Source organism: Fusarium oxysporum, chromosome 8, assembly GCF_000149955.1.
Source record: "Fusarium oxysporum f. sp. lycopersici 4287 chromosome 8, whole genome shotgun sequence".
NCBI lineage: Eukaryota > Fungi > Ascomycota > Sordariomycetes > Hypocreales > Nectriaceae > Fusarium > Fusarium oxysporum.
Window position 1 is genome coordinate 724,286 of NC_030993.1, and position 16,043 is coordinate 740,328.

Below are 16,043 nucleotides of genomic sequence, written 5' to 3' on the forward strand. Positions count from 1 at the left end.
TGACCATTTTGCCTCTTTCGGTATAGCCTGAGATAATCAGCGAATGTTGATGACAAACTCCCCAACGCGCGAGTTTGCTGCTGTAACCCTTCGATTCCTTTTCGAACCTAACTCAGGCCTCTCTGATGAGACTGACGCGTACGCTAAATTGAATATGCCAGCTCCAGCGGCGAAAATCGATTCGCCTGGTGGTGCCACACGGTCGAAGTCTGTAATCCGTGATGCATCAGATGAAGAGGCCAAACAAAGAAAGAAAGTCCAGAATCGACTTTATAAAAGAGCTTCCAGTACGTATTCCACTTGGATTAATTGATATAAGCGTTAATTACTTCACTCTTACTGTTTCATATGCTCTGAACGCCATCAGAGGACTTGAGGCTCATGAAGCTGACTAGGTATACCAGGGTTACGTAAAGTGACAGGCGACAAGTCGAAAACCAGAGACGCGCGATGCAATTATCAAGTCAATCGCTGGAGGCTTGATGAGTTCGGTGCAACTAGACCTCCGAGACCTCCGAGACCTCCGAAAGGGTCTACTGCAGCCCCAGACACGACAGCGCAAACCAGAACAGAAGAAAGCAGTAGCGTGACGACGCGGAACCAAGAGCTATGGTTCCCGCTCCCAATCGATCATTTGATTCATCTAGTCAAGTATAATGTATTTCGTGGCCTCTGGAAGAACAAATTCATGGTGGATAGCTTGACAGTGCCATATTGTGCGCCAGGTCCCTCGATCGACACAAGTTTCGCTTTTCCAAGATATTCTTCCATACTACCCAAGACACCAGAATACCGTGGCTCGTTGGCCCCAACGCAAGTCCAGATGAGCCTCAACCACTTTTCTTGGATCGATTGTCTTCCTTGTCCGATAATGCGGGAGAATCTCATCAGCCATGAGTTCAATTTTAGCCATGTTGACTTTCTGAGAGATTTAGTTGGGACTTTGATTAACTTGGACCTGTTCAAGGCACCGATTCTGCCAATGTCTACTAATAGGGAAAATCTTGCGCGTGACCAGGACACTGTTGCTGCAGGGTCAGGACTTATTCTATGGGGAGAACCTCATCTGATAGACAGCTGGGAGATAACACCAGACTTCTTGCTAAAGTGGGGGTGGACGATTATGAATTGCCAGGGATTGGTTAACTCGACGAATTATTGGAGGATGTCGAGAGGGGAAACACCACTACTACCATAAGCTATCGATTTCCTCAAATCAAGATGTTGGCTTTAGCTCATCCTTCAATGTTCCGACAGGATCTTGTGTCTGATGGTCACCCCAACTGGCATCCCATCCATGCTCAAGCAGATAGTCTTTCCAGATCTGATCCTCCTTTTCGAGATGCTTCTCGCCATCTTGGACAACGAACCATGCATTGAGTGCGCCCAGAACTGCGAAGGCCGAGCCGATCAAGAACACAACCTGATTGCCCTTGACGGTATCGGTGTATGAGCTGAGGATGGCGGTGAAAACCTGATCGAGTTAGCATTGGTAAGAAGTACAGAGATAAGGACACGACTTACCTGAGTACCGATGGCAGCACCTGCTTTTGACCATGCGGAAATAAAACCGAGGGCATGACCTCGAACCGAAGTTGGGAATGGCTCAGTCGCCACGATAACAACAGTACTGCAAGGGATATTAGCAGAGCATTCCTGATATGGATTACGGATTTTGCACAAACCTTCCGGGGCCGACCTCACCTAGAGTGAGGAATATACCATATAGAACAACGAATAATGGGAAGACCTTTTGAATCTGCTCATTTGCACCACCAAGCACGAATCCGAGAACAGCTTGAAGCGTGTATCCCAAAGCCATAGTCTTTCTCCTCCCAATCTTATCCGACAGGTATCCGCCAATAAATGGACCAGGCAGGTAGAAACTATTAATCAACGCTCCCCAGCCAAGATTCTGGACAAGTGAGTTCGAAGCATTGACTCTTGAAATAATGACGGAGCTGAAGATGCCAAAGGGAATCGAGATCCAGTTATACAAGAACCAACTCAGAGCAGCACCAATAATGCGTCTCCAATACTTCTTGAAGATCAGGACATACGGTGTCCTTTGTTTTCGAAGAGCTGAGTTTCGATATGCCGTAGAGACTCTCATCCTCAATCGGAACCAAAAGATAGACAGTGGCGGGACTGCGCCCAGCGCAAGTGCAACTCTCCAAACAGTCTCATATCGATCCGTTCTCTGATGCACACAAAGCAGTAAGAGCAGTGGAACGAGCGCACCGAAAGTATATCCCAAACCAGCTGAGAGATCAGCTACCATGGCAAACATGAAACCTCTCGACTTGCGAAACTGGCCGTCTTCATCAGAGGCCTCCATTGCTCCAGCACCTGAAACGGGATACTCTCCTCCGGCACCTACGCCAGCTACTCCACGAGCAATCACGAGCATCCACATCAGACCCGTTGGTGTTAAGCCGCTGGCTCCGGCGCTCATTGCGATGCCAAGAAGGAGGATCAGTGTTGTCATGACGGCGCCGGTTTTACGACCCAGTTGGTCTACTACCACGCCGAAACCTATCATGCCGACGATCATGCCGATGAGGAAGGCGTTGGAGAGACGGGATCGCATTGTTGATGTTAGGGCTTCCGGGTAGAGGGTTGCGAAGAGGAGTTCGAGGTTACCAATCACTGCAGCATTGCTTGAAACTTGTCAGAGCCTGCATGGAGAAGAGCACCACGGGGTGGTTATGCTTACTAGCCATCTGATCCAAGGGCAAGGCCCGAGAAGACCATGGTCAGATAAACAGAGACCTTGCTGTACAGGTCTGGCTTCCTGACATCTCCGATCTCGACATCTTGAATATCTTCATCCTTGACCTTCTTCGTGTCATCAAGCTCATGACCCGCCGTTGCGGTAGTAATCTCAAGAGCTGACATATTGTAAACAAAGTGAGAGGGTACTATTCTTTGGCATGGGATGGCGAGGGAGAAAAGGATCACATACGATCAAGAGATCGACAAAGCTCGGATACCTTGGTCACTTTTAATTTAACACGAAATATTATGCCCAGCGATCTTATCTGAGACCTGGAAATAAAGAACCAAGCTAAATACCGTCTTATCCGACGGTAATAGTTCTATAAGCCGGTTTTATGCGTTCAAGCAATGTCTTGCTATATAATATCTCATCGGCGAACTCTGCCCGGGTATTAAAAGTGCAACCGAAGGGCCTGTAATTTCAAGATAAAGCGATGCTCAGAAGGGTAATTCTATCCTTGGTTCAGCGATAAGAATCACTATCAATCCGTATGGAGTCGTGATCTGCATCAATGGGGGCGGGGTTCGTTTGAAGAGCGGGGAATAACATGATAATCGGTCGCGATGTAACCCGGGACTCGGCCGCTCGGCGTAGCAAATGTCTTTTTGTCGTTTGAGATATTTAGGTGGTTGGCCGACGATGATTAGATTGCTTTCCTAGAGGAGTAAGCTGTTTTGTCAATTGAGGTGGACTTTTCTTAGCTAGCCCATTCTTGACATCGTCTCTCTGTTCATTTTCAGGAAAAATGAGCAAGGCAGAACAAAACGAGACGATTGCTTCATATAATTGAAGTTGGACTAACGTTCAAGCTTGTTCTACAGCCATCGACAATGCAGCTACCGGCAGTTGACATCATCTATCATGAGCCCATCACCTTGAGTGATGGGACGGTCTTATCAGCGATGATATGGCTACCCAAAAACGCCAAATCACACCCTGTCCCAGCAATTCTCGAATACTTGCCATACCGCAAGCGAGACATGACTGCCGTTCGCGATGCCATGAACCATCCATACGTCGCAGCTCATGGCTATGCCTGTGTCCGCGTTGATATGCGAGGAACTGGTGACTCTCAAGGTATCCTACGAGGCGAATACCTGCCGCAGGAGCAAGACGATGCTCTTGAAATTTTAAAGTGGGTTGCTGCGCAGGACTGGTGCACGGGATCAATAGGCATGATTGGTATCTCATGGGGCGGCTTCAATGGGCTACAGGTTGCGGCTCGTCGACCACCTGAGCTCAAGGCTGTTATCTCTATCTGTTCGACTGATATGCGCTATGATGACGACATTCATTATATGGGCGGTTGCATCTTGACAGAAAATCTGACCTGGGCTGCTTCCATGTTCTCTATCAACTCATCCCCTCCAGACCCAGCATTGGTTGGTGATCAGTGGCGAGACCTCTGGCTAAAGCGACTTGAATCAGGTGGCCTTTTCGCAGAAGAATGGCATCAGCATCAGCGACGCGACGATTTCTGGAAACATGCGTCTGTTGGCGAAAACTACAGCTCTATACAATGTCCAGTTTATCTCGTCGGCGGATGGATGGATCCTTATACCAACACGATCTTCAGGATGTTGGAGAATCTGAAGGTGCCTAGAAAGGGCCTTGTTGGTCCTTGGGGTCACAAATATCCTAACTTTGGGTACCCAGGACCGCAGATTGGCTTTCTGCAAGAGTCCATTAGATGGTGGGATAAGTGGTTGAAAGGAAGCGAGACGGGGATTATGCATGAACCTATGCTGCGATGCTATCTTCAAGATCCGACGCCTCCAGCGCCATACATGGAGGATCGCCCAGGTCACTGGGTGGCGGAAGATAGCTGGTCTGATTCGAAGCCCTCTTTTCTGAGGTTTGGTCTTTCGTCTGGTCAATTAACAACCAGGAGCTCAAACAGCGATGAGAAACTTGAGATCTGCTCTCCTCAAACAGTCGGCTTTGCAGGTGGTAGATGGCTGATCTTTGGCGTCGAAGGGGAAGGGCCAGGTGATCAACGTCTTGAAGCTGGAGGAAGTCTCTTGTTTGACTCAAAACCTCTAACCGAGCCCTTAGACTTTCTTGGGACTCCGCTGTTGAAACTGCGCATTGCGAGCAATAAAGCAAATGCTCTGATAGCAGCAACCTTGTCGGAAGTACTGCCCAACGGCGCTGCCACGAAGGTCTCTCACGGCGTTCTGAACTTGACACATCGCCATGGTCATGAAGACGTGCGACCTCTAGAGCCTCGGAAGTTCTATGACATTACGCTCAAGCTGAACCACTTTGGGCAGCGCATTGGTACTGGAAGTCGGCTTCGCCTTGCGTTGTCCTCGACGTACTTCCCCCTGGTCTGGCCATCTCCTGAAATCACGACCCTCACCATCGACTGCGCCCACAGCACTCTAGATCTCCCAGAGAGGGGTGATAACCCTCAAGACTCGTATCTCAAACCATTCAAACCAGCCATCAACGGATCCCTCTCACAAACTGAACTCCGACCAGCTAAGCATAGAAATTACGTCACAAATGACTGGGACTCCGGCGAGACTGCACTTTGTGTTGACTGGGATGACGGTATGTGGGAAGTCAACGAAACAGGCTGGAGGTATGGATGGTGGACAGGTTTGAAGTCGAGTGTGAAGCCGGATGATCCTCTGTCAGCAGAGGTCGAGCAGCGGTTTGTGAGGGACTTTGAGAGAGATGATATTGTTATCAAGACGAAGGGTTGGACGAAGATGAAGATGACGAAAACTGATATGATTATTACAGCTCGTCTTGATGCTTATGAGAACGGGAAGACTGTCTTTGGAAGAGACTTTTCGTTCACCATTCCTAGGGATAACGTCTAAGATTTAGACCCCTTAAAAGATTTAGCATTTCAATTTTTTAAGATACAAGTCCTTGCCACCGTCTATTTGTGACTGCAGCGTTCTTGAACTTGCCATCCTGACTATTGTTGGTGTCACCAGATACATCACGTGTCATTAGGCAGCACCTTGGCACCTATTCTAATGCATATTGACTTCTTTACCGCTCTCCCCAACGACCTTTACACTGACAATTCCAGGCCGACTCCCTGCTGATGATCATGAGCTACCATCATCTTGAGGAACTGTGTAGCGGACAGGGAGACGAAATTTCGCTTTATGTCCGCTGAAACGATGCTCGCCTTCTTGTCTACCTGAACCGCTGTCTGTTGAACCATGTCGTACCTCCAGTAGAGAATTCTTTCATCGACAGATACAATCAGGCCTGTGATTCTGATGACATTGAAGAGGCCGAGGCTCTATCAGATGAAATTCTCGATGCTGTCGTTGAGGCTGGAAGAGACGAATTTGATCGTCTGGCGCCATCATCTGCCTCTGGCGAAACATCATCACAATGCCTTCATACCCTACTGTTCCCCAAGGAGTATTACTTTTCATTTCGAACCTTGAACGGCAAGGCAGAGGTGCTGCGCCAGGATAGTGGCGTTAAGCAGGACACTGTTCTCGTTGGCCAATCTGGCCTACCATTCCACCTCAACAAAGACAAGGATTGCAACCTACCAACTTATTCTACTAAGGACATTCATGTCGTCGAAGACCTTCGCAATGCGGGTTCTGTTGCCCATGTGATGGTCGATGGGAAGGAAATGTGCTCAAAAGTTGGGCATAGCAAGGGCGAGGACTCCGCACAGCGAGAGCTTGACTGCCTCTGGAAGATTACGACATCCCCTCACGCAGCTGCCATCCAGGTCCCCAAGATTCTGGGTCTTATCACGACACCCGAGAATGGTAAGACTATTGGGTTTTTGGAGGAGTATATCCCAGTCTCTGAGACTTGGGAGTTATCAACACTAGGAAGTATTGAAGACTGGGATTACATGGGGTGATGGTAAAGCATCTAATGTATTGATTCATCGCGAAACGGACGACGCATGGATCATCGACTTTGGAGGCGGATGGACTGAAGGTTGGATGGATAAGCCATTGAGCGGAACCATAAAAGGAGATGAGATGACTGTAAAGAAGATATTCGGGTACTTGCAAGTCCTATATTAGCTAACAAATGGATCGGGTCAGGCATTTCGGTGCGGAAGGCCTCATCAGGCGGCTGCAAGCTTCTTCGGACAGCAGGCATCGTGACGGTGCAGCTGTGATGCTGTTAGCGGTTGCGATCAGAAGAGGGGAAGCCGGATCGGATCACTTACTGGTGAGTTTGCGGCGTGGTCTCTACTGCTTAGCCTCTGGCTGACCTAGAAGTGGAAGCGCAGTGGATGATTTAAGCGTGTCTTTGAAGTGGGTTGCAGGAAGAAGATTGGGGCCAGCTGAAGAGCAAGTAAGGCTCTCCAGCTGGGTTATGTGCAGCTAGGTTCAGGCTGCAATTGAGGCAGCTAACTATGATGATATTGACTTAATGAAGCTTTGCCTGCTGAGGGGCAATGAATGTTTAAATTATGTTAGACTTTGGAGATGCTTGGATATACCTTTCGAGGCTGACTTGCAAACTTAAAAAAAAAAAAAAAATAGCTAACAAATGATTATATTGTCGTACTCCCGATGAAAGATAATAGGCATCTTCACTGATCTCTGGGCGTTTCTCAAAGCCATCTCGGGTATATCAAATCCAGCGCCGAGCTCAACACCGCTGCAGAAAATCCACATTGCCTCCCTCGATACCAGCCACTTTGACGTGGAATGCCATGATCGCCCACCGCCGAGGCAAACCGTGACACAGAAGCAGTCATGACGATTGATTACAGGGCACTCAGCTGTTGTCTCACCAAGAGCCTCCCTGTCTTGGCACCCAATTGGAGATAGTTGCATCTTGACGGGTATCGTGGTTGGTCGAATCTGAGACACGGGTCATAGCGAGCGGCTGAAGCCGTGGCACCCGGAGATCACCTTCCTGCATGGGATTGATCGGCCTGGGACTATTGAAAGCCACTTGTGCTGCTGTCACTCACTAGATTGGGCCTTGATGCATCGAAATATCTCGGTTGAAGGAGCCCCATAGCTTCTACAGGTTGAGACTTTGGCGGACATATTCATCCTTGAGACCGAATAGAATATTCCTTAAGTCTCCGCTGGTCAACATTGTTTATTATGCAATTAACCAATATTTTTCGTTCCTCTAATATTGGCCTCGACGCATCATGACCTCAATGACTTCACATGAATGGTCTTTGAGGATCCCTTGCTGCAAATCCCGTCGGCCGGTTTCTTTCCGGCCTGCAGGTCTCAGTTTTTCGTGAAGACATGCTGCATATCGAACTCCACCACCAAGTCTTGCAGGATTCCATGCCATGTGATGACACAATATCTTACGTACGAGATGTTGATCTTATTCATCATCTATCGAGGGAGAGAAGTCATACGTCAGTTTATAGAAGATATAAATCCGAAGAATACATAAACTCGTGGGAAGCAGGCTCATTTTCTGGGCTCAACGACTGGCTTCTAAGATCACCAGGTTAGCAGCTTTAACAAATCAATCATCATGCCTAAGGAAAACGACGATATCCGGGACAAGGAGTTCGATGCTGTCCACGCATACTTCATCGGGCCCAAGGGCTCTAACCTTCCCGACTTCAGAGCCAACATCAACACTATTCTCGATGAACTCCTCGCTGCTCGTCAAGCCTACCATCCCGAAGATCAAGTCCGTCCTTTCCCTCCCTGTTTCCCATTCTCGCTAACCTCCACAGGCCTTCATCTCCAAAGAATACCGCCGGTCCCCTGTCTTCCTCAAAGCCAGATCCGATCTCCGCCTCGCCACCGAAAAGGTCGCACAACTTCTTGGCGAACACTCAGCGCCCTTTTGGTCACCCCGCTATGAAGCGCACATGTGCACTGACCTGACCATGTCGTCACTCCTCGGGTATTTCATGACTATGCTGTATAACCCGAACAATGTCGCGCTCGAGGCTAGTCCGATGACGACGCTTGTTGAACTTCGGGTTGGGCAGCAGTTGTGTAAGCTTTTTGGATACAATACGGATGCGCAGAAATCTCCGGTTTCCTGGGGTCATATTACTTGTGATGGGACGATTGCTAATCTTGAGTCTATCTGGGTTGGTATGTATTCTCATCCTAGTCGTGGTGAAATGGATACTAACAAGGGTAGCTCGAAACCTCAAGTTTTATCCACTTAGTCTCTGCCTTGCATTAAGGCGTGGAAAACTTCAGTTCATTGGAGACAAGTTCTACGCCACTCGGTGTTTTCACGCATCCAAGAAAACACTCTTCAAGGATCTTCAAGGATGGGACCTGCTGAACCTCCGCTCCGAGGTTATTCTTGATCTTCCCAATGAGCTGAACAAGCAATTTGGTATTACCAGCAAGTTCCTCGAGAGCGCTCTCAATGAGTTCAACATCCAGACCATTGGGCGCGAGGTACTTGAGAGAGAGTTCCATATCAAGAACCCGATCAAGTATTTCGTCAGCAAGACGCGTCACTATTCTTGGCCAAAAGGAGTTGGTTAGTTATCTCCCCGCTGTATTCAACGATCAACAGGTACTGAACAGTGCACGCATAGCCATTGCCGGCCTTGGCTCGGGCAACGTGATTGGCGTTGACGTTAACAACGCCGCTCAAATCGACATCAAAGTCCTCGAGAAATATCTCGAAGAATGCGTCAAGACCAAAACAGCCGTCTTCGCAGTTGTAGCCATCATCGGATCAACCGAAGAGGGCGCAGTCGACAGACTAACCGACATCCTCCGCCTTCGTAGGAAGTTCCAAGAGGAGCATGGCCTGTCCTTCCTCGTCCATGCCGATGCAGCTTGGGGAGGCTACTTTGCCACAATGGTGAACCCTGATAGACGCTACAGCGTTGAAGATCAGGGCTCCTCCAAGCCTGAGCCGGAGTGGTACCTCGATCCCAAGACTGTTGAGGACATCAAGGCTATGGCTGAGGCGGACTCCATTACTGTTGATCCGCATAAGGCTGGGTATATCCCGTATCCTGCTGGGAGCTTGGTCTACAAAGATGGACGAATGAGGCATCTGGTTACATGGTCCGGCCCGTATCTTTCACAGGGCTCCGCAGAGAACATTGGCGTCTATGGTGTTGAGGGCAGGTAAGTTGCTCATCAGTTCCAGTATCTCACAAGGACTAAGTCACCTTTTAGTAAACCTGGTGCCTCGGCAATGTCAGCGTGGTTCTCCAACTCAACCATTGGCCTCAACCATCATGGCTATGGCAAGTTGCTCGGCGAAGCAACCTTTACCAGCGCCAGAGTAAGCCTCCAAACTACTTCCCCCATTCCTCAAGTACTAAGATCTCTTAGCTCTCAGCTCACTACGCAACTATGATCAACGACGACTTCATCTGCGTCCCCTTCAATATGCTCGCGGCGGAGAACAACGGTAGTCGAGGATTCCTTTCCAAGCCTGTCGAAAAGCAACGCGACAAGATCCGCGATCTCATCATCGGCAAGAAAGACAAGGACATCTTCGCCTCCAAAGAAGCCATGAAGATCATTCGAGATCTCGGTTCAGACACCAACATCAACTGCTTTGCTCTTAACTGGAAAGACAAAAACGGTAATCTGAACACTGATCTTGAAGAGGCAAACTATCTCATGAAAAGAGTCGTCGATAGACTTTCCATCACTTCTGCCAACACTGATCCTACCGAGATCCCGATCTTCCTGACATCAACACAGTTTCTCCATGAGGACTATGGGTCTTGCGCTCATAAGTTCATGGAGAGAATGGGAGTTGGAAAGTCTAACCAAAGTCTTTTCGTTATTCGAAACGTAGTTATGAGTCCATTCCCGACTCGTCAGAACTTCATTGACAAGTTGATGCGCGAGTTTGAGGAAGTCATTCGCGATGAGGTTGAAAAAGTCCGGAAGAGGAACGACCCTGATCAGAAGAAGGTCCAGTTCCTTGTGCAGGGCACACCTGGTTCTTCTGAGGTATTCCTGTCGTTCCAGGCTTCGTTCCACAGCGCGACAAAACGGCAGCAGATTATCCTGTCCGCGACTCTTGATAGTACCTTGAGGGACTTTCACAAGGAGCTTACTGGGGGTAACCAGGATAGTATTGTGATGCTTGAGTCGACTGAGAAAGTGTTTATTGAGGATGTTGTCGACGTACTTGGTAGCTTGGATGTCATCATGTACGAGAAGGGAACCAAGTAAGTAGTATCTTTGAGATCCCACTTTGGCCAGTCTACTAATGCCTCGCAGGAAATACCATCAGAGAGATGGAACCATCACTCTCAACTCAGTAGTCAAGAGCCGCCCTCTCAACTCCATCCATCGCGAGATTGACTATCCCGCCGAATTCATGCCCTTCTACCTCTACGGCAACGAGAAGGAGATCCACTGCTCACACATCCTCGTCAAATCACCCAACATTTCCCTCGCAGCCAACAACATCACCTTCAACCCAAGTCTGTCTACCGAGATCAACCATCGCCAATCCGTCGCCGAGCTTCTCGCAGAGGGTATGATCCTCGGTCTTTCTGAAATCCCCGAGGATTCGATGCAGCCTTTCGCTGAGAGGAACCAAGACTTGGCGGAGGAGTTCTTCTTCCGTCAGGGCCAAAAGTTCAAGGTCAAGATTTGGAAGGATCCTAAGGATGCTACTGCTCATGGGCCGGGTTTGCTTGATGATCTTGGACGACACTTGTATGAGGGAGAGATGACGTTGGGTGAGAATGTGTTTGTGGATGCTGAGGGGCCGAATGAGGATAAGTTGAAGGATAGAAAGGTTGAGTCTGACTCGTGGCAGAGAAAGTTGGATGAGGTTGGAAGCTTGTTGGATGGTACTCATGTCAACTGCCAATAGTCCTTCACTCGGAAATGTTCAGACCAGCTTTAGCAATATGATTTTGGTATCACTCCAATCTATGTTTAGCAACGTATTTAGTTCTCTGACCTCCCATTAGGCCCCGGCTCTGATCTCAATATCATATCCTTCATAGCCACTGTGAACTCATCCACCCTGGTCATCAAACTCATATGGCTCTCCCCTTTCATGACTCTCAGCTCTGCACCAGGCATAAGCTGAACAGCCTTTTCAGACACTCCGATCGGAACATTGACATCTAAATCTCCATGCCACATTATCATTCTTCCTTTCTCAACTTTGACATCCTCCAGCTTAAACCCCCAATCACTTCCAAATAATCGTGCTTCCCACGCAGTCGCATAGCCGCCCTGCTTCATTGCCTCCCTCGTAGCTCGCCCTAAAGACTTTCTCAAGTCCGGATGAGTCTCCCATACGTCTTTGTCGCTGGCTGATCTTGCACTTATGTCTTTATCCATCATCTCTTCCAACTTCTCTGGGTGTTTGGTGTCTCGCGCTGTGTTCCCCAACACTCTATCGGTGATCCAGCCTAATATGCCTGTAGCGTAAGGCGCTATGTTGAACATGATTCGTGTAATTGTAAGCATTCCTTGCGTTGAGAAAGACATTGGCATAACGCCAGCGGCAGTGCCGATGCCAACTAAACGGTCTGGGGGAAGATCCTTGAGACAGGCGATAGCATAGGGTCCACCACCGGAGACACCTAATACCGCGAACTGTTTGATCGATAGAATATCCGCTAGTTCGAGTATATCCTTGGGATAGTCGATAATTCTTCTGTTTTTCTGAAATGTCGAGTCGCCGTACCCTGGTCGCGTTGGTGCAATGACGCGTACGCCATATTGGGCTGCAGTGGTATTGATCACGTATCCCTCGTGATGAGACCCCGGAAAGCCGTGGAGATAGAAGAAAGTGGGTGCATCATCATCTTGGGCTCCATAAACTGCATATGAAACCTTTCTCCCATCGGCTAAAGTGGCGATCTTGTCTTGGTGGTCATCCATGTCGCGTAGTTTGGTCTAGAGCAAAGGACTCCAAAATGTTGGGTTTGAGCGCAAACTAATTCAGAGGTATTTCGAGACGGACTGTCGGATAAACTTTTCGATATTGAGATCGCTCGAGGCTGATCCTTCAAAGGACCCGTGATTTGAGTTTGTTCATGAACTACCGACAGTTGACAAAAATAGAAGACAAAGATTTGCGAGGGTTGGTTGCATCAAGATCACGTGTCAAATGAAGTCTTTTTGAATTGCACAAGCAGACCAACCAATAAGCGAAATGGCCAAATTGAGTTTGACGTATTGAACGTTCTTTGACTCATTATTTATGTGTTTATGTAAGAACATCGGAATAAAAGTCATTTGAGATTTTGACTGGTATCTTTTTCTAACAATTGTATATTTTCGTTGGAACTACGGAGTACCCCATCCTTTGGCAACAGGTTTCAACAGCACTTCGTTCTATTACTATCCACGATTGACTGGTTGTCAACATACAACTATCTCAACTGGGACCTACCCTAAGCTTCAGCATATGAAATATCAAGCTATCACATTATTCGTCCTTTTCGGGCCGTTTCGAAGCTGTTCTTAACTTCTTCCTACCTAGTGTAGCTTGGGTACAGGGTAGTTTGGCCCGACAGGCCGACAGAGGTGCCATCAGGAGACGAGGAGCTGAAGGATATTCACTGACGTGTGCCATGTTCCTTGAAAGTTGTAACCGATCGGACTTTCATCTTTCAGCTGATACGGACGCTGGTTTGAACAGGGCAAATGCTGGTGATGAGCCGCATTCCCCCACGCTGACAGGATGGCTCGAGCGTCGTTCATCCCGTATTTGCAGGATCCCGCTGCAGGAACAGAATAGCTTATCTATGAGCTTAAATTACTCACATATCAACTCATACTTCTCAAGTAAACTCAACACATTTCTATGGCGTAGAGAAATGTCAAATCGGTCATAAATCTATCGCCAAAACCTCACTTCAAAATGGTACGACAGCTTTTACCCGCAACCGACCGTCTTCATCTCCATAAGGTTCAACCATCTGCGCCCAGACTCTTAGTTGAAACCCATCGCCTTACCGAGAATATAGATTACGGCCCGGCAACTCTCTCAGCGGAATGATACCCTCCTGCGTCTCCATCTCGGCGAGACTCTATTTATCCAGTGGGGAAGTGACAAGTCCAAATCATTCACATGACTCTCCATTCCAACGGCTCAATACATCCCTTCCCGACGGTCCGTAGCCAAGTCGTCCGTTCAAATATTCGCTTCCGAAATGGTAGGTGGGAAAATCTGGAGAAATCTCCACACGCTTCCCCCATTGAATGACTTGACAAGGATTCTGAAACCCATGAAATCTTAATCAATCACAGCCTGGGCTATATCGTCGCGGTATTTCGGCCCGCCCTCCTCAGTCGCACTAATTGCGAAACTATTTGAAACTCGGTACTTGTTTCTTTATTGGTTGTGCTTGGCATTTCGAATTAGGAAAACGGAGGGAGCGGAGATATAGGGATCTTGATTGGTTAGCGTTGTATGACGCCGGAGTCGTGACCTGAAATTTCGGAGCAGTATGGTTGAGCTTCCGTGAGGACCTTCATGGCATTGATTTTCGGGGTGAGGCCGAAAGTGGAAGACCCCTTTCCGTAGAGTGATGGATAGAAAGAATAGATATAAACCGAGTTCCGGCGGCTCTTGACGATGTTTCTCATGCTCTTCATCTCGTCATTCCTTAGACAAGTCACTACCTGAACTTTGAAACTCATTCACTATGAAGTCTCTCTCACTCATCCTCTCAGCCCTGGCTGTTCAGGTCGCTGTTGCTCAGACCCCCGACAAGGCCAAGGAGCAACACCCCAAGCTCGAGACCTACCGCTGCACCAAGGCCTCCGGCTGCAAGAAGCAGACCAACTACATCGTCGCCGACGCAGGTATTCACGGCATCCACCAAAAGAACGGCGCCGGCTGCGGTGACTGGGGACAAAAGCCCAACGCCACAGCCTGTCCCGATGAGGCTTCCTGCGCCAAGAACTGTATCCTCAGTGGTATGGACTCAAACGCTTACAAGAACGCTGGTATCACTACTTCTGGCAACAAGCTTCGTCTTCAGCAGCTTATCAACAACCAGCTTGTTTCTCCTCGAGTTTATCTGCTTGAGGAGAACAAGAAGAAGTATGAGATGCTTCACCTCACTGGCACTGAGTTCTCTTTTGATGTTGAGATGGAGAAGCTTCCTTGTGGTATGAATGGTGCTTTGTACCTTTCTGAGATGCCCCAGGATGGCGGTAAGAGCACGAGCCGAAACAGCAAGGCTGGCGCCTACTATGGTGCTGGATACTGTGATGCCCAGTGCTACGTCACTCCTTTCATTAACGGAGTAGTAAGTTCACTCCCTTTCCATATTAAATGATTGTACTGACCTTTTCAGGGCAACATCAAGGGACAGGGTGTCTGCTGTAACGAGCTCGACATCTGGGAGGCCAACTCCCGCGCAACTCACATTGCTCCTCACCCCTGCAACAAGCCCGGCCTCTACGGCTGCACAGGCGATGAGTGCGGCAGCTCCGGTATCTGCGACAAGGCTGGCTGCGGCTGGAACCACAACCGCATCAACGTGACCGACTTCTACGGCCGCGGCAAGCAGTACAAGGTCGACAGTACCCGCAAGTTCACCGTGACATCCCAGTTCGTCGCCAACAAGCAGGGCGACCTCATCGAGCTGCACCGCCACTACATCCAGGACAACAAGGTCATCGAGTCAGCTGTCGTCAACATCTCCGGCCCTCCCAAGATCAATTTCATCAACGACAAGTACTGCGCTGCCACTGGAGCTAACGAGTACATGCGCCTCGGCGGTACTAAGCAAATGGGCGATGCCATGTCCCGCGGAATGGTTCTCGCCATGAGCGTCTGGTGGAGCGAGGGTGATTTCATGGCCTGGTTGGATCAGGGCGTTGCTGGACCCTGTGACGCCACTGAGGGCGATCCCAAGAACATCGTCAAGGTGCAGCCCAACCCTGAAGTGACATTCAGCAACATCCGAATTGGAGAGATTGGATCTACTTCGTCGGTCAAGGCTCCTGCTTATCCTGGCCCTCACCGCTTGTAAAAACATCAAACAACACCGATGTTCAATATGGATCCTGAGTGTCCACTTGCTGTGAAGCTATTGGAGCACATATGCAAAACAGCTGTCCACTAGCTTGACACGTATGTCGGGGCGGAAAAACTCTTTCTAGGATAGGAGAACATATTGGGTATTAGGACTTGTACATAAACGATAGTTTTTTCTGAGTATATTATTTCACCATTTTCTATTTCATGAATCATCGTCAACACTAGATCTTGATTTCGTACCCGATATTAACCGTCCCGAGTGGCTTGCATTAGTGGACTCTTGAGCATCATCCATGTACGTCATCTTCACGTGTGGCTGAGATCTCGCTGATCAAGAGCTAATTCAAGTTAAAAA

At 48.7% G+C, this 16,043-nt stretch overlaps 8 protein-coding genes across 8 annotated transcripts; 6 read left to right on the forward strand and 2 right to left on the reverse strand.

The window, feature by feature from the left end:
* Positions 1-43: 43 nt before the first annotated feature.
* On the forward strand, positions 44-1,330 carry FOXG_18431 (uncharacterized protein; the record flags this gene model as incomplete). The annotated part of the gene is made up of 2 exons (XM_018398512.1): positions 44-287; positions 405-1,330. The coding sequence occupies 2 exons, from the start codon at positions 44-46 to the stop codon at positions 1,196-1,198; spliced, it is 1,038 nt and encodes a 345-aa protein (XP_018236635.1). The 3' UTR covers positions 1,199-1,330.
* Positions 1,217-3,124, reverse strand: FOXG_02908 (uncharacterized protein; the record flags this gene model as incomplete). Its single annotated transcript, XM_018380376.1, has 4 exons — positions 2,717-3,124; positions 1,686-2,660; positions 1,525-1,630; positions 1,217-1,474 (listed from the first exon to the last, which is right to left on the reverse strand). The coding sequence occupies exons 1-4, from the start codon at positions 2,896-2,898 to the stop codon at positions 1,217-1,219; spliced, it is 1,521 nt and encodes a 506-aa protein (XP_018236636.1). The 5' UTR covers positions 2,899-3,124.
* Positions 3,125-3,344: 220 nt separating this feature from the next.
* On the forward strand, positions 3,345-5,666 carry FOXG_02909 (uncharacterized protein). Its single transcript, XM_018380377.1, has one exon. The coding sequence runs from the start codon at positions 3,610-3,612 to the stop codon at positions 5,608-5,610; it is 2,001 nt and encodes a 666-aa protein (XP_018236637.1). The 5' UTR covers positions 3,345-3,609; the 3' UTR covers positions 5,611-5,666.
* Positions 5,667-5,964: 298 nt separating this feature from the next.
* FOXG_18432 (uncharacterized protein) lies at positions 5,965-6,635 on the forward strand (the record flags this gene model as incomplete). Its single annotated transcript, XM_018398513.1, has 2 exons — positions 5,965-5,969; positions 6,002-6,635. 2 exons carry the CDS (start codon positions 5,965-5,967, stop codon positions 6,633-6,635), a joined length of 639 nt encoding a protein of 212 aa, XP_018236638.1.
* A 1,450-nt stretch (positions 6,636-8,085) lies between these two features.
* On the forward strand, positions 8,086-11,687 carry FOXG_02910 (uncharacterized protein). Its single transcript, XM_018380378.1, has 7 exons — positions 8,086-8,404; positions 8,451-8,820; positions 8,870-9,223; positions 9,282-9,825; positions 9,877-9,985; positions 10,036-10,889; positions 10,942-11,687. Exons 1-7 carry the CDS (start codon positions 8,243-8,245, stop codon positions 11,543-11,545), a joined length of 2,997 nt encoding a protein of 998 aa, XP_018236639.1. The 5' UTR covers positions 8,086-8,242; the 3' UTR covers positions 11,546-11,687.
* Positions 11,467-12,765, reverse strand: FOXG_02911 (uncharacterized protein). Its single transcript, XM_018380379.1, has one exon. The coding sequence runs from the start codon at positions 12,568-12,570 to the stop codon at positions 11,623-11,625; it is 948 nt and encodes a 315-aa protein (XP_018236640.1). The 5' UTR covers positions 12,571-12,765; the 3' UTR covers positions 11,467-11,622.
* Positions 12,766-13,555: 790 nt separating this feature from the next.
* FOXG_18433 (uncharacterized protein) lies at positions 13,556-13,769 on the forward strand (the record flags this gene model as incomplete). Its single annotated transcript, XM_018398514.1, has 2 exons — positions 13,556-13,558; positions 13,662-13,769. The coding sequence occupies 2 exons, from the start codon at positions 13,556-13,558 to the stop codon at positions 13,767-13,769; spliced, it is 111 nt and encodes a 36-aa protein (XP_018236641.1).
* A 491-nt stretch (positions 13,770-14,260) lies between these two features.
* FOXG_02912 (endoglucanase type C) lies at positions 14,261-15,986 on the forward strand. The gene is made up of 2 exons (XM_018380380.1): positions 14,261-14,951; positions 15,000-15,986. Exons 1-2 carry the CDS (start codon positions 14,343-14,345, stop codon positions 15,678-15,680), a joined length of 1,290 nt encoding a protein of 429 aa, XP_018236642.1. The 5' UTR covers positions 14,261-14,342; the 3' UTR covers positions 15,681-15,986.
* Positions 15,987-16,043: the final 57 nt, after the last annotated feature.

Excerpts from the sequence above, each read along its gene's own strand:
- FOXG_02909 (XM_018380377.1), top strand. The coding sequence starts at position 3,610 with ATGCAGCTACCGGCAGTTGACATCATCTATCATGAGCCCATCACCTTG.
- FOXG_02910 (XM_018380378.1), top strand. The coding sequence starts at position 8,243 with ATGCCTAAGGAAAACGACGATATCCGGGACAAGGAGTTCGATGCTGTC. Across the intron at positions 9,224-9,281 it reads TTCTTGGCCAAAAGGAGTTG|CCATTGCCGGCCTTGGCTCG; the intron begins GTTAGTTATCTC and ends GTGCACGCATAG. Across the intron at positions 10,890-10,941 it reads ATGTACGAGAAGGGAACCAA|GAAATACCATCAGAGAGATG; the intron begins GTAAGTAGTATC and ends AATGCCTCGCAG.
- FOXG_02911 (XM_018380379.1), bottom strand. The coding sequence starts at position 12,570 with ATGGATGACCACCAAGACAAGATCGCCACTTTAGCCGATGGGAGAAAG.
- FOXG_02912 (XM_018380380.1), top strand. The coding sequence starts at position 14,343 with ATGAAGTCTCTCTCACTCATCCTCTCAGCCCTGGCTGTTCAGGTCGCT. Across the intron at positions 14,952-14,999 it reads CTCCTTTCATTAACGGAGTA|GGCAACATCAAGGGACAGGG; the intron begins GTAAGTTCACTC and ends TGACCTTTTCAG.